A 12500-nucleotide genomic window follows, 5' to 3' on the forward strand; every position below is an offset into this window, starting at 1 on the left:
TGTGAGGCCGTCAGGTACAGCGTTCCTGTCATCGGCTTGTTGCTGAAGCGATCCAGAAGCTTCACCTGCTCCACCTGACACACACACACAGGTATTTGATTCCAGCACACGTGATCCAGGTTTTGTAGTTTTTCCAAATGATTCCTTGTTCACTGCCAACAGTCCATCACCTAGTTCCCTATCTAGTGCCCTACCTGGTGCCCTGCCTGGTGCCCTGCCTGGTGCCCTTGTGCTTAGTGAAGAGCAACATTTGGGATTCATCCACAGGAAACTCTACTACATCAAGTTAATTGAGTCTCCGCTCAAATTGTCAGTTGTTCTGCAGTGCATTGTGGAAGGATTTGCACCCAAACCCCAACCACCACACGCAACATTAAAGTTCTTATTTTGTTGCTTAAAGATTAAAGTAACGGCACCTCATGGCTGCATATCGGTCTCACTAGTACGGCTAACATTTAAGTAATCTTTAAAGGTTAACTATTAAGGATTAAATTATTGGCATCCCTGGCTTTGTTTAGAGGTGTGAAGTCTTGTACTGAATCTGACACTTTAGTTAAAAAAAAAAGTCTAACAAAGTAACAAAGACCTGTTTTTTGTCTTCTGTTTCTAAGAATATTATCCTGACGGTGTCATTTATAACAGGACAGGTGTCATTTATAACAGGACAGGTGGCTTACGTACCTACGCACCTGGTTCTCTGCAGTGTAACTGTATTGTAACTACTCTGTAGTGTAATGCAGCTGTTTGCACTGAGTTTATCACATTAGTGTATTTATAGATGAAAGACATGACAGGTTTAGATTAAAACTGCTGTTTAATCCTGGCTTCGTTTCCCAGCGACTGACCTGCAGCTGAAATAAAGCTTCGCTTTCACTTTATACAGCAGCTGATGAAGGTAAAGGAGGTTCACTTTATTACACACTATTTACACGTTTCTGTCATTTCCACCTGCTTTACACGAGACACTAAAATTATTTGCATTACAGTGTGATTCTGTTAATCAGAAATAATCTCAAAACACATTTTCACCAGTTCAATTAAAATGTAATGCAGCAAAGATGCAGAAGGTTTGTGAGACATTTTGCACAAAAATGAAGATGCCCTTCTCTGTACAACAAAACCAAAACCTCTCGCAATATATTACATCACAACACACAATCTGAAGCCGGATCCTGACTGTGTTCAGTAAAAGTACTTTAACTAAAAGTGGCTCCAGATTTTTCTGAGGATTTAATAAACTTTGCATCATTTTAAAATGTCTAAAAACTAATTACAAGCTTTCAACTTTCAACATTCTGATGTGCTTAACTTTTATATTTAACACCTGATTTTAAGCCTGCATTCAGTCGCATAGGGAAAAAACTGAATAAAGATAAACAAGTTCAATTAAATAAAAGATAAACAACAACAACAACACAGTATCTGTCCATGCAGGGAATGCAGAAGTGAGTTTCTGCCCAATCCGCAATCTAGTGCACTACGTAGGGCGTGAAATCGCTGCCTTTTATGTACATGCGTGTTCTATAAGTGCACTTAATTAAGGGAACAGCGACTCATTTGGAACACAGCCTGAGTTTTCGGCCTCTGACACGTTTATCGCTAAAAGAACAACAAACACCAAAAGGTGGAGTCAGAAAATATAGAAAAGTGATAGAAAGATGTCGGTTTTTTGTAAAAATGCACAAGAGACGATTAAAAAAAGAACTTATTGTTAAATAAACGATGCTAACGGCTAACAACACAAACAGCTAGTTAGAGCTAGCGGCCGAGTTTAATGACATTTCTGCATCATCCATGTAAATGATTTAAATGCATCTATGCATTTATTTATACTTATAATTAATTTAACGGACACTTGTCGTGGTGAAATAAACAACAGATTCGCTTCTCATTTAAACTCATTACCTTCGGGGTCCGTATGTGCTCCATCACTGGGGTGTTTTTATCACGTATAAGGCGATAAAACTACACGGAAAAGATGATGTGAAAGGAAAAGATCGCACATGAAAAAGCGATGAAATATCAGTTGTCTCTATGAAGCAACACCCCAATGAACAATGTTTCTGATGTGGCTCAATGTTTTTATTTACCACAACTGTTTTCCGGAATCTGTCCTGTGATTGGATAAAAAGTGTCTAATTAAAAGCACGCTATCCAATCCGAACCACGAGCTTAATCGCGTCATCGCGCAGGAGGCGGGGTTTGAATTCAAATACGGGTGGGGAAAAAAACACACTTCTAATTTATTTTCCGGTTTGTACTTCCTGCTTGGGCGGAGCTTCCAAAACAAATCAGTTACTTTCTAAATTGCTGACAAATTGGTGTTTAAAAAACGGATATTTAAAAGTGAGATATTTGAAAGTGTTTTGTGTAAAAAAATAAAAATATAAAAAATTTTTATTTTGTATAGCGGTTAAACTGAGTTTTATTGTATCTTCCAGCACAGTAGGGGCGCTAATGAACAGTTAAAGCTTTAAAAACAACATTGGGCGCGGAAACAAACTCGCGCAGATTTTATTACTAGTATTATTATTATTATTTTAAACCTATAGCGTAATTTCCTCGCTGTGATATTAATTATTCTAGGTATTGAAAGTATATATTTAATGGTCGGTGTTTGTAGTTTCGGTCTTTTCCTGAGTTTAAGGTTTTTGGGCCCGCACGAGGACACAATGGTGACACAATGGTGACAAGTTAGCATCGTTAGCTAACGTTTCTATTCGCCTCAGACTGAATAACAGGGACATAAATAATAATAATAATAATAACAATAATAGTGATAAATGTCGGGGTTTAACTTTGGAGCAACTGCCCTGGGCTCTGCTAACACTGGGGGCTTTTCCTTTGGAGCAGCAGGCAGGTGAGTGCGTGTAAAAGTTTCTAAAGTAAACTAACACACAGTAAACACTTATTACTCCTCTGTAGAGCATCATGTTCATCACCACACGTTTAACCACCATTTTTATATGGAAATGGGGTAAATTCTCATTAAAACCTGTCTGCAGACCTCGGGGCAATTTGACCCGGCTGGAAAGTTTAATGTGTCATAACTTGGGTTTTCTTCAACATATTTGCCTGAAAATCACCAGAGTTGTTCCAAATTATGAACTTTGCAAGTAGAATTTTGTCTATTTTCGTTGAACTATGTGTTCGTAAAATAACTACTTTCCTCCTCAGGTCCTCCCGGGTCAATTTGACCCCGCCACATTTAGTGGGGCAATAGGTCACACTTTTGCCCCTTTTTCAGCGCACTGAACATACATACAGACACAAAAACGCACACATAAAATGCCCACTAACACACACACACACACACACACACACACACACATCTGGTGGGCAAAATAGACATTACAAGTGTAAAATGTTCACAAATGTATGGCTGATTACACAGAATGGTGATAATTGTATAGTTTTTGATTTATAAGCATTCAAGTCAATTTGACCTGAAAAAAAAGGTTTTATTATTTACATTAAAAATGGTTAAAAAAAATCTCCTGGCTTTGAAATATACCAGCCTGTAATAATGCATCAACTTTTGTGCCTCTGTAGTGAAAATAAGTCAAAATTTCTGTTTTGTGTTTTTTAACTTAAAAAATTAGGCATTTTTGTATATAAATGATGTTTATTATACCAAATATTACAAAACTCTTTGCAAAATATATGTTAATATGTTGGAAACAAGTTAGACAAAAAAGGTGAAAAAAAAATACTTAATTTTTTATAAGCAGTCAAAACAGACAAGGTCAACTTTACTCGGCGCTCCTAATTTGCTCAGGAATGCAGGAAAGGTCTGTAGGAGGGTTTAATAGACGCTTATTTCATACGTTATTTAGATATTGTAGGGTTATAAGTCAAAACTCTATCATTTTATATACGTTTATATATACGTTTTATATACATTATGTACTTTTATATAGGTTTATATACATTTTATATATGTTTATATACTTGATTATTTAATCTAATTAACTTGATTTATTTATTTAATTTAAAGATTTGTGCATGATTGATTAAGCTGATATGATTGGTTAGTGTAACTGTAATTGACAGGTGAGAGAGTTTATGCTCCTCCCACCAGGAGAATATGGCGGTTTTTGTTTTGGACTCCCAGTTGAGGACGATGGGGTCATTGTGATGGTCAGGATTCATACTCGTCATCTCTGGGAAGATTTTAAGAGAGAGTCGTTTACAGAAACACAAATCCCTTTTATGGACTGATTAAAAGTCACGACTGATTTTTTTAACACGAATCCTGATGTCATTTTAAGGGGATGTCTGTATACTAGGGTCACTTTTAGAAAAGACTCAAGCTTTGGAACAGTTTGTTCTATTGAATGTGAAATTGTTTCCACATCCTCTAGTGCTCCTGCTGCAGCATCCGGGGGCTTCAGCTTCGGTGGTCTGGGTGCAGCCCCGTCCAGCACCAACACTACAACCACCACCACCACCTCATCCCTGGGCCTCGGTGGCAACCTGTTCGCCCAGAAACCGGCAACTGGGTTCTCTTTTAACACACCTGCCTCAGGTCTGAGTGCTGTTCAAACCTCCACCGATCCAATTAATGATCATTTATAAATGTGTTTATAAAATTCTGATTATTTTTTATGTTTGTTGTAGGGGCTGTTGCACCATCCACCGGCCTCACCTTAGGTAAGCTGTAACTGTTAAGAAAAGGCAATTGTACTGTGTCCTGATTCTGCAGCGACATTTTAAGTCTGAACAAGTTGCCGATCGTGAATCGTTGGGCCGAGCCGACACTGAGTCGATTCAGAGTTGTGTAGCTTCAAAGGAGATTCACTAGAGCTTGTTGTCGAGTTGTTTAGGATTATTTTCTATAAGGCGTACATGTTTCCTTTAAGGGATGTTGTTCAAACAGAATGATTTACAGACGTCTCGTTTCTCAGGAACTCCCGCCACCACTTCTGCTCCAACCGCGGCCTCCACCGCAGGTTTCGGATTTGGTTTTGGAAAGCCGGCGGCTTCGGCGAGTCCGTTTTCTTTGAGCACCTCCAGCACCTCCACGGCCCCTGCAGCTACTGGTCTAACTTTGGGCTCCGTCATCACCTCATCAGCACCTCAGAGTGGATTATCTTCAGGGTTCTCACTCAACCTGGGAGGAGGAGCCGTTTCCTCCGCTCCACCCACCGGGCTCAGCCTAGGCTCCTCGCTTTTTTCCAGCTCAACAGGTGAGAACGCACTCAGGACTTAACACGCACTGGGTTTGTTCCAAAACAAAACCCGTGTGTGTTCTCCTACCTTCTGTGGTTCTTTAGGCAGGTGAGAACTCTGCAATCAGGCGTCAAAGTGAACTGAAAGCTGTTTGACTCTAAATCGACTCATCTGCAGGAAGTGAATCAAATGAATAATTTTGCAAACGATTCTAAAGAATCAATTTCATTCTGACTGAACTGGACTCAACAAAAATATGAAGCTCCCTAAAAGGCTTTAGAATATTTAAAGTGACCTGATGGTCCACTATCACATTCACTGTTTACTTCACAGCTTTTTTTGTCCTCGCTCTGCGCCTCACCTCCAACTTTCTTCCCTGCTGATTTGCATGTATGTGACATCATATAGGCTGCAGTTTGTTTAACAAAGGATTCTGTCCTCACACGCTGACAACCTCTGTTCTCCACTTTATCTTCATTTTTGTTGTTTTATATTCGTTTATTCGGACCTTTCTGCTGTTAAGTATCAGATCATCACTAGGAACTTTTTTCATTTTTTTTTTTTTTTTGGCATGGATTCTTGTTTCTCATCTTCTCACCTTCCTGCTGTGTCCTGGTAAAGTATCAGCTTCTGTTCACACACGAGCCTCCTGAGAATTTCATGGGAATTCAAGAAAATCCCATAATTCAATTGAAAATCAAAATGATCCTCACACGCTACATCTTGTTTTTTTTTTTCTACTTCTTGTATCAGCGTTTCAGCGTTAAAGTTTGTTCGTTTACTTTTTATTTTGTCTTCCTCTGATTAAAAGTGCGTGTGTTTATTACATATTAGGATGGTTTATCTGGTTTGTTTAAGTGTACAGCGAATTGTAGGTTGTTAGCATACGAGTCACTCACCCGGGATCCGGACGGTCCGATCCGACGTTTCTCTGATGCGTCGTGTTTTACGTTCCGTCCTGACGGACCTGAAGCTCTGATCCGGTTCTCTAACGTTTTGAACAAGGAACCGATTGAAGGTGGTCGTAAATGAAGCTTATTGAGTCCCACTGACTTTAACGTCACATTTCTACTGATTTGCATTGTTTTCCTTTTAAAGTTTCCTTTTGGTTATCGCTCAGTCTTATGGTGCACACCTTCTCGGTTGTTCCGTGCTCTCCTTCGGCACCTGTACTTCCGATTTCCTGTGATGTCACATCCTGCCCTCTATGACGCCATTTAGAAGAAGAAACGGCAGATTGCGATGAGCAACCTGGCTTCTTATGACCGCTTGTCCATCGTGCAAAGACGACGTTATCGTGACGTTCAGAGACGACGTTATCGTGACGTTCAGAGACGACGTTATCGTGACGTTCAGAGACGACGTTATCGTGACGTTCAGAGACGACGTTATCATGACGTTCAGAGACGACAGTTCTGTGGACAAAATCGTTCTATGATCAGGCAAACAGTTGTTGGTTCCCTCACACTCCTCTTCTCCAAAATGTGTATGATGAAAACTTTGATCTGATGTTTTGTTTTTAGTATATATTGTTACCTGTTGCTTCATTTCAGATTCTGAGACTTTTATTCTGTTGCTTTACTCCATGTCGTGTTTGCTGTGTTTCAGGTCTTGGGCAGTCGACTCTGGGTGGAGGTCTGACTTTAGGTGGTTTGCTCTCGGCCTCCACGGCAGCTACGGCTCCTGTCGCCCAGGTGCCTAGTGTGGGGTTGGGTGGAGTCGACTTCAGCACTTCATCAGAGAAAAAGAGCGATAAATTATCTGGTGCTCGACCAGAGTGAGTTTAATAATAAAAACCTGCTTCAGGCTTTTATTTTGCTCTTTGCTGCTCTGATTTGGTTGTAATTATTGTAATTTTGTTTTCTGTAGAGACAGTAAAGCGCTGAAGGATGAAAACCTGCCTGCTCCGATCTGTCAGGATGTCGACAACTTCCAGTACGTTATGTCCTTTTGTTAAAAAAGTTTAATAATTGATGTGTTAGAGGCAGCACTAGTGAACGTGTAGAAAACTAGGAATTTATTATTATTATTATTATTATTATTATTATTATTTTATTTATTTATTTTTATTTTTTTAAAACACCCCATCAACAGAAATTTTCCTAGGTACGATTGAAAAAAGAAAAAAATGCTGTAGATTTTTCCTGAAAGTGTGTGTGTGTGTGTGTGTGTGTGTGTGTGTGTCTGTGTGTGTGTGTGTGTGTCTGTGTGTGTGTGTGTCTGTCTGTCTGTGTGTGTGTCTGTCTGTCTGTGTGTGTGTGTGTCTGTCTGTGTGTGTGTGTGTCTGTCTGTGTGTGTCTGTGTGTGTGTCTGTCTGTCTGTGTGTGTGTCTGTCTGTCTGTGTGTGTGTCTGTCTGTCTGTGTGTGTGTCTGTCTGTCTGTGTGTGTGTCTGTCTGTCTGTGTGTGTGTCTGTCTGTCTGTGTGTGTGTCTGTCTGTCTGTGTGTGTGTCTGTCTGTCTGTGTGTGTGTCTGTCTGTCTGTCTGTGTGTGTGTCTGTCTGTCTGTGTGTGTCTGTCTGTCTGTGTGTGTGTCTGTCTGTCTGTGTGTGTGTCTGTCTGTCTGTGTGTGTGTCTGTCTGTGTGTGTGTCTGTCTGTCTGTGTGTGTGTCTGTCTGTCTGTGTGTCTGTCTGTGTGTCTGTCTGTCTGTGTGTGTGTCTGTCTGTCTGTGTGTGTGTCTGTCTGTCTGTGTGTGTGTCTGTCTGTCTGTGTGTGTGTCTGTCTGTCTGTGTGTGTGTCTGTGTCTGTCTGTGTGTGTCTGTCTGTGTGTGTGTGTGTGTCTGTCTGTCTGTGTGTGTGTCTGTCTGTCTGTGTGTGTGTCTGTCTGTCTGTGTGTGTGTCTGTCTGTCTGTGTGTGTGTCTGTCTGTGTCTGTCTGTGTCTGTCTGTGTGTGTCTGTCTGTGTCTGTCTGTGTGTGTCTGTCTGTGTCTGTCTGTGTCTGTCTGTCTGTGTGTGTGTCTGTCTGTCTGTGTGTGTGTCTGTCTGTGTGTGTGTGTGTGTCTGTCTGTGTGTCTGTCTGTCTGTGTGTGTGTCTGTCTGTGTGTGTGTGTGTGTCTGTCTGTCTGTCTGTGTGTGTGTCTCTGTCTGTGTGTGTGTGTGTCTGTCTGTGTGTGTGTGTGTCTGTCTGTCTGTCTGTGTGTGTGTCTGTCTGTGTGTGTGTGTGTCTGTCTGTGTGTGTGTGTCTGTCTGTGTGTGTGTGTCTGTGTGTGTGTCTGTGTGTGTCTGTGTGTGTGTGTGTCTGTCTGTGTGTGTCTGTCTGTGTGTGTGTGTCTGTCTGTGTGTGTGTCTGTCTGTGTGTGTGTCTGTCTGTGTGTGTGTCTGTCTGTGTGTGTGTGTGTCTGTGTGTGTGTGTGTCTGTCTGTGTGTGTGTGTGTGTCTGTGTGTGTGTGTCTGTCTGTGTGTGTGTGTCTGTCTGTGTGTGTGTGTCTGTCTGTGTGTGTGTGTCTGTCTGTGTGTGTGTGTCTGTCTGTCTTTGTGTGTGTCTGTCTGTGTGTGTGTGTGTGTGTGTGTGTCTGTCTGTGTGTGTGTCTGTCTGTGTGTGTGTCTGTGTGTGTCTGTGTGTGTGTGTAGGAGGTTTGTTAAGGAGCAGAAGCAGGTTCAGGAGGAGATCAGTCGCATGTCCTCTAAAGCCATGATGAAGGTTCAGGAGGACATTAAGAGCCTGAAGCAGCTCCTGTCTGTGAGCGCCAGCGGCCTGCAGAGGAACGCTCTCTCTATAGACAAGCTGAAGATGGAGACAGCGCAGGTACAGAGACGGTTTGTTTAGCAGGACTGAAGTCCACTTCACCGTTTCACACAATGTACAAGTCGACCTCGAGTTCTTTAGATTTTCACAATTTTTCACTTTATTTATTAAAAGAAACTCCGGCTTTAAAAGCAGAAACAGTTAAATACGGAAAAACAAAAAATCCAGAATAAAACCTGCTGTGGTTTATTTATATTCTAGAGAGCATAAAGAATTAATGTGACACCACATGACCTCCAGGTTCTTATGAGAAACATCATTAACTGGATCATTCGTTTAATTGTCGCTCAGAATTTAATTTCCACTGTGATCTCAAAGGAGACGTGTGAAAGTTATTCCAGACGTCACCTAATCCAGATTAACACCTGTGTCCAAATTACACAGTGCACATCTTCACTCAGGAGACTCATGAGAGAAATGAAAGTCTCTCCTCTTAATGAAATATAAATAAGTTCTCATAGTTCTGGGTTTTAGAAAGGCGTATGTTTAGACCAGGAGGACAGACGTGAGAAACACGCCGTGCTGAGATCCAGAGAAAAGTGACACGTGTTAATGTGACACCTTTTGTGTACGCAGCTCCATCTGTGAAAGACTGGAATGAAACTTTATCTGACTTTATTTTCTCCACGTCTCAGTACTGAAGTCATGTTAAAGATCTTTTTCTCTTCTGCAGGAGCTGAAGAACGCTGACATCGCACTGAGGACCCAGAAAACTCCTCCTGGACTTCAACATGAGAACACGGCTCCCTCAGAGTGAGTCCCATCACTGCTCGTGTCTCTAACATCCTGTAAAATATCTGTACAGCACTGACTTAACCTCCTAACAGAGCCTTTAAACTGCTGTGTTCTTTTTATCTGTCACAGAGACAAGTTTAGTTTTTGTGATGATGATAAAATCGCTCTCTACTGAGACGGAGTTTAGTTGTGTTCATGTAAATAATAATAAATAATTAATCGCTAATTTGGAATAAATTATTTTTTTTTTAATACTAAGCCTTGATTTCTCTCAGTTCCTTTACAGATGTATGTAAAGTCTAATGCTAATGTTTAGAAATATTAATTTCCTCTAAACACACTAGTGTAAAATCATAAAAACTAAAAAAAAACCCTCAGGTTTCCTTCAGACCTTCAGATGAGATGCGGCTCATAACAAAGGTTTTTAGAGAGACTAAGATTGTCTGTGTGTGTGTGTGTCTGTGTGTGTGTGTGTGTGTGCCTCTGTGTGTGTGTCTGTCTGTCTGTGTCTGTCTGTCTGTCTGTCTGTGTCTGTCTGTCTCTCTGTGTCTGTCTCTCTGTGTGTGTGTGCCTCTGTGTGTGTCTGTCTGTGTCTGTCTGTCTGTGTCTGTCTGTCTGTGTCTGTGTGTCTGTCTCTCTGTGTCTGTCTCTCTCTGTCTGTGTGTCTGTCTGTGTGTCTGTCTGTGTGTCTGTCTGTGTGTCTGTCTGTGTGTCTGTCTGTGTGTCTGTCTGTGTGTCTGTCTGTGTGTCTGTCTGTGTGTCTGTCTGTGTGTCTGTCTGTCTGTGTGTGTATGTGTGTCTGTCTGTCTGTCTGTGTGTATGTGTGTCTGTCTGTCTGTGTGTCTGTCTGTGTGTCTGTGTGTCTGTCTGTGTGTCTGTCTGTCTGTGTGTGTGTGTCTGTCTGTGTAGTTATTTCCGAGGCCTGGTGGAGCAGTTCGAGGTGCAGTTACAGCAGTACCGCCAGCAGATTGAGGAACTGGAGAACCATCTAACCACACAGAGTAGCGGTTCTCACATCACCCCTCAAGGTAGTGCAGCTCTAAAAGTTAGCGCACCCCCATCCCATTGAACCTTTACAACAGACATTGTCACAAAGCAGCTTTACAGAACATAAACATAGAACAAAAGGTTAATATAAAGAATAACACAAAGATTAAATAATATAATATATAAAACAAAATTCAAGATTAATATTAGATATATTTAAATGTTATACCATTTTGATTAATTAAAAGATTCAGTAATTAGTGTGTGTGTGTGTACAGATCTGTCTCTGGCCATGCAGAAGCTCTACCAGACGTTTGTGGCTCTGGCTGCGCAGCTGCAAGTCGTCCATGAGAATGTAAAGGTGTGTAGTGAAAATCACCTGAAGCTCTTTTGTATGTAACTGTTACACTTTGACGTTTTTCTAAATCCTACTGTTTGGATTGTAAAAAATATCAGGATTACTACTGCAGAAGGTTCTACTATAATGATCGGTGTGGATGTTTACATCATACAGACACTAGAGGGCGCTAATCGTCTGTTAAAACAAACCCCTCCCACCATAAGCACAGTGATTGACCCTCTTCTGCCCCTGTAGACGTTGAAGCACCAGTACCTGAGCTACAGAAGAGCTTTCCTAGAAGACTCGACGGACGTGTTCGAGTCGAAGCGATGCGCCAACCGGAAACTGCAGAGTTCCCCGAGAGTCACCACCGGCCCTACGCCCTTCGGCTCTGTCCCAAACGCCGCCGCCGTTGCCATGGCTGCCACGCTCACACAGCAGCAGCAGCCTGCTCCAGGTCTGACCGCCTTCAAGTTCTAAGACCTCTAACTGACCTCTAGGCTGTGAGGGGAGAGAGAGAGAGAGACAGACAGAAAGAGAGAGTGAGAGAGAGAGAGAAAGTCAGAGTGAAAACGATAGTGACGTGAGCCAGCGTCTTCTCTCCGGTCTGCGGTTTTCTTTACTGTATTCTTGACTTTTTTTTTCTTTCTTTCTTTCTTTCCTTTCTTTTTCTGAGCACTTATGATGAAAGGAACACAGATTTACGTTTTATTACCTTATTTCAGTCCAGGCAGAAGAAATGAAACTGCACTGTCTTTGTATTCCTTTTTCTTTCTTTCAATTCTTTTTTTTTTTTTTACTAATACTTTCTAGCCGTAAATAAAATAACGACGGACAGCAGGGTCTTACCTTAATATTAAACTGCGATTAAAAGGTGCGTAAACTAATCCCAAACAACGCAGACGTTGCCTTTCACAAGCTTTTTCACAAAGATTTTCTTTAGGATCAAAGGTTTAATTAGTAAATAATAAATAAATAAATAGTTTTGTTGTTTTTTTTTTTTGGTAGCGAGCGTCGTTAGCAGCACTTACGTAGCGATCGTTCACCGATTCTTACGTCGAGGCGTCTCTCAGTCCGGGGAACTCCACGTGATCCGAGGCCGCGGCGGTGATTAACACCTCGCGGCGCTAAATCACGAGACGTTTACGTCGCTTGAACCTGAACTAATCCTGGTGCACCAGAAACATTTAGATTATTGACAGTGTTCAGGTTCAATAAACTCTGTAGTATTTAAACACGAATGAAGGAGGAAAACAGAAATGTCTGAATTTAATTTAATTTCTTTTTTATTATTAAATGTAAAACGATGCAAAATCTAGTGAATAAATTTACCACAAATCTGACAGTATTTAATGCATTCAGCTGAAATCTCACTGCTGTGGTGTCATCAGTTTCTACGTGACACCGAAGCTGAGTTCACGTGCACTCTTAACCTTATTTAAAACTAAACGTTAACGTAAACTCGGGATTTATCGAAGCGGCGATTTGTGATCGGTTCAAAGCGACGAGGTCCTGCAGCTCAT

General features: G+C 41.3%; 2 protein-coding genes across 4 annotated transcripts in view; one reads left to right on the forward strand and one right to left on the reverse strand.

The window, feature by feature from the left end:
* The window catches only part of mtmr6 (myotubularin related protein 6), an 8789-nt gene extending 6704 nt beyond the window's left edge, over positions 1–2085 (reverse strand). Inside the window, exons 1-2 of the mRNA XM_060862005.1 lie at positions 1906–2085; positions 1–74 (exon numbers count right to left, since the gene is read on the reverse strand). The exon at positions 1–74 is cut by the window's left edge and continues 46 nt beyond it. Coding sequence (XP_060717988.1) covers positions 1–74; positions 1906–1929 — 98 coding nt within the window. The 5' untranslated portion in view covers positions 1930–2085. The remainder of the gene's footprint in view (positions 75–1905) is intronic.
* Positions 2086–2479: 394 nt separating this feature from the next.
* nup58 (nucleoporin 58) overlaps positions 2480–12500 on the forward strand; it is a 17410-nt gene continuing 7389 nt past the window's right edge. For all 3 annotated transcript variants that reach the window (XM_060861816.1, XM_060861817.1, XM_060861818.1), the window contains exons 1-11: positions 2480–2860; positions 4365–4528; positions 4621–4653; positions 4908–5189; positions 6781–6949; positions 7042–7107; positions 8741–8915; positions 9589–9668; positions 10560–10678; positions 10916–10998; positions 11233–11434. In XM_060861816.1, the coding sequence (XP_060717799.1) occupies positions 2784–2860; positions 4365–4528; positions 4621–4653; positions 4908–5189; positions 6781–6949; positions 7042–7107; positions 8741–8915; positions 9589–9668; positions 10560–10678; positions 10916–10998; positions 11233–11434 (1450 nt within the window). In that variant the 5' untranslated portion in view covers positions 2480–2783. The remainder of the gene's footprint in view (positions 2861–4364; positions 4529–4620; positions 4654–4907; positions 5190–6780; positions 6950–7041; positions 7108–8740; positions 8916–9588; positions 9669–10559; positions 10679–10915; positions 10999–11232; positions 11435–12500) is intronic.

This window comes from Tachysurus vachellii, chromosome 25 (assembly GCF_030014155.1).
Source record: "Tachysurus vachellii isolate PV-2020 chromosome 25, HZAU_Pvac_v1, whole genome shotgun sequence".
In the NCBI taxonomy this organism is placed as follows: Eukaryota; Metazoa; Chordata; class Actinopteri; order Siluriformes; family Bagridae; genus Tachysurus; species Tachysurus vachellii.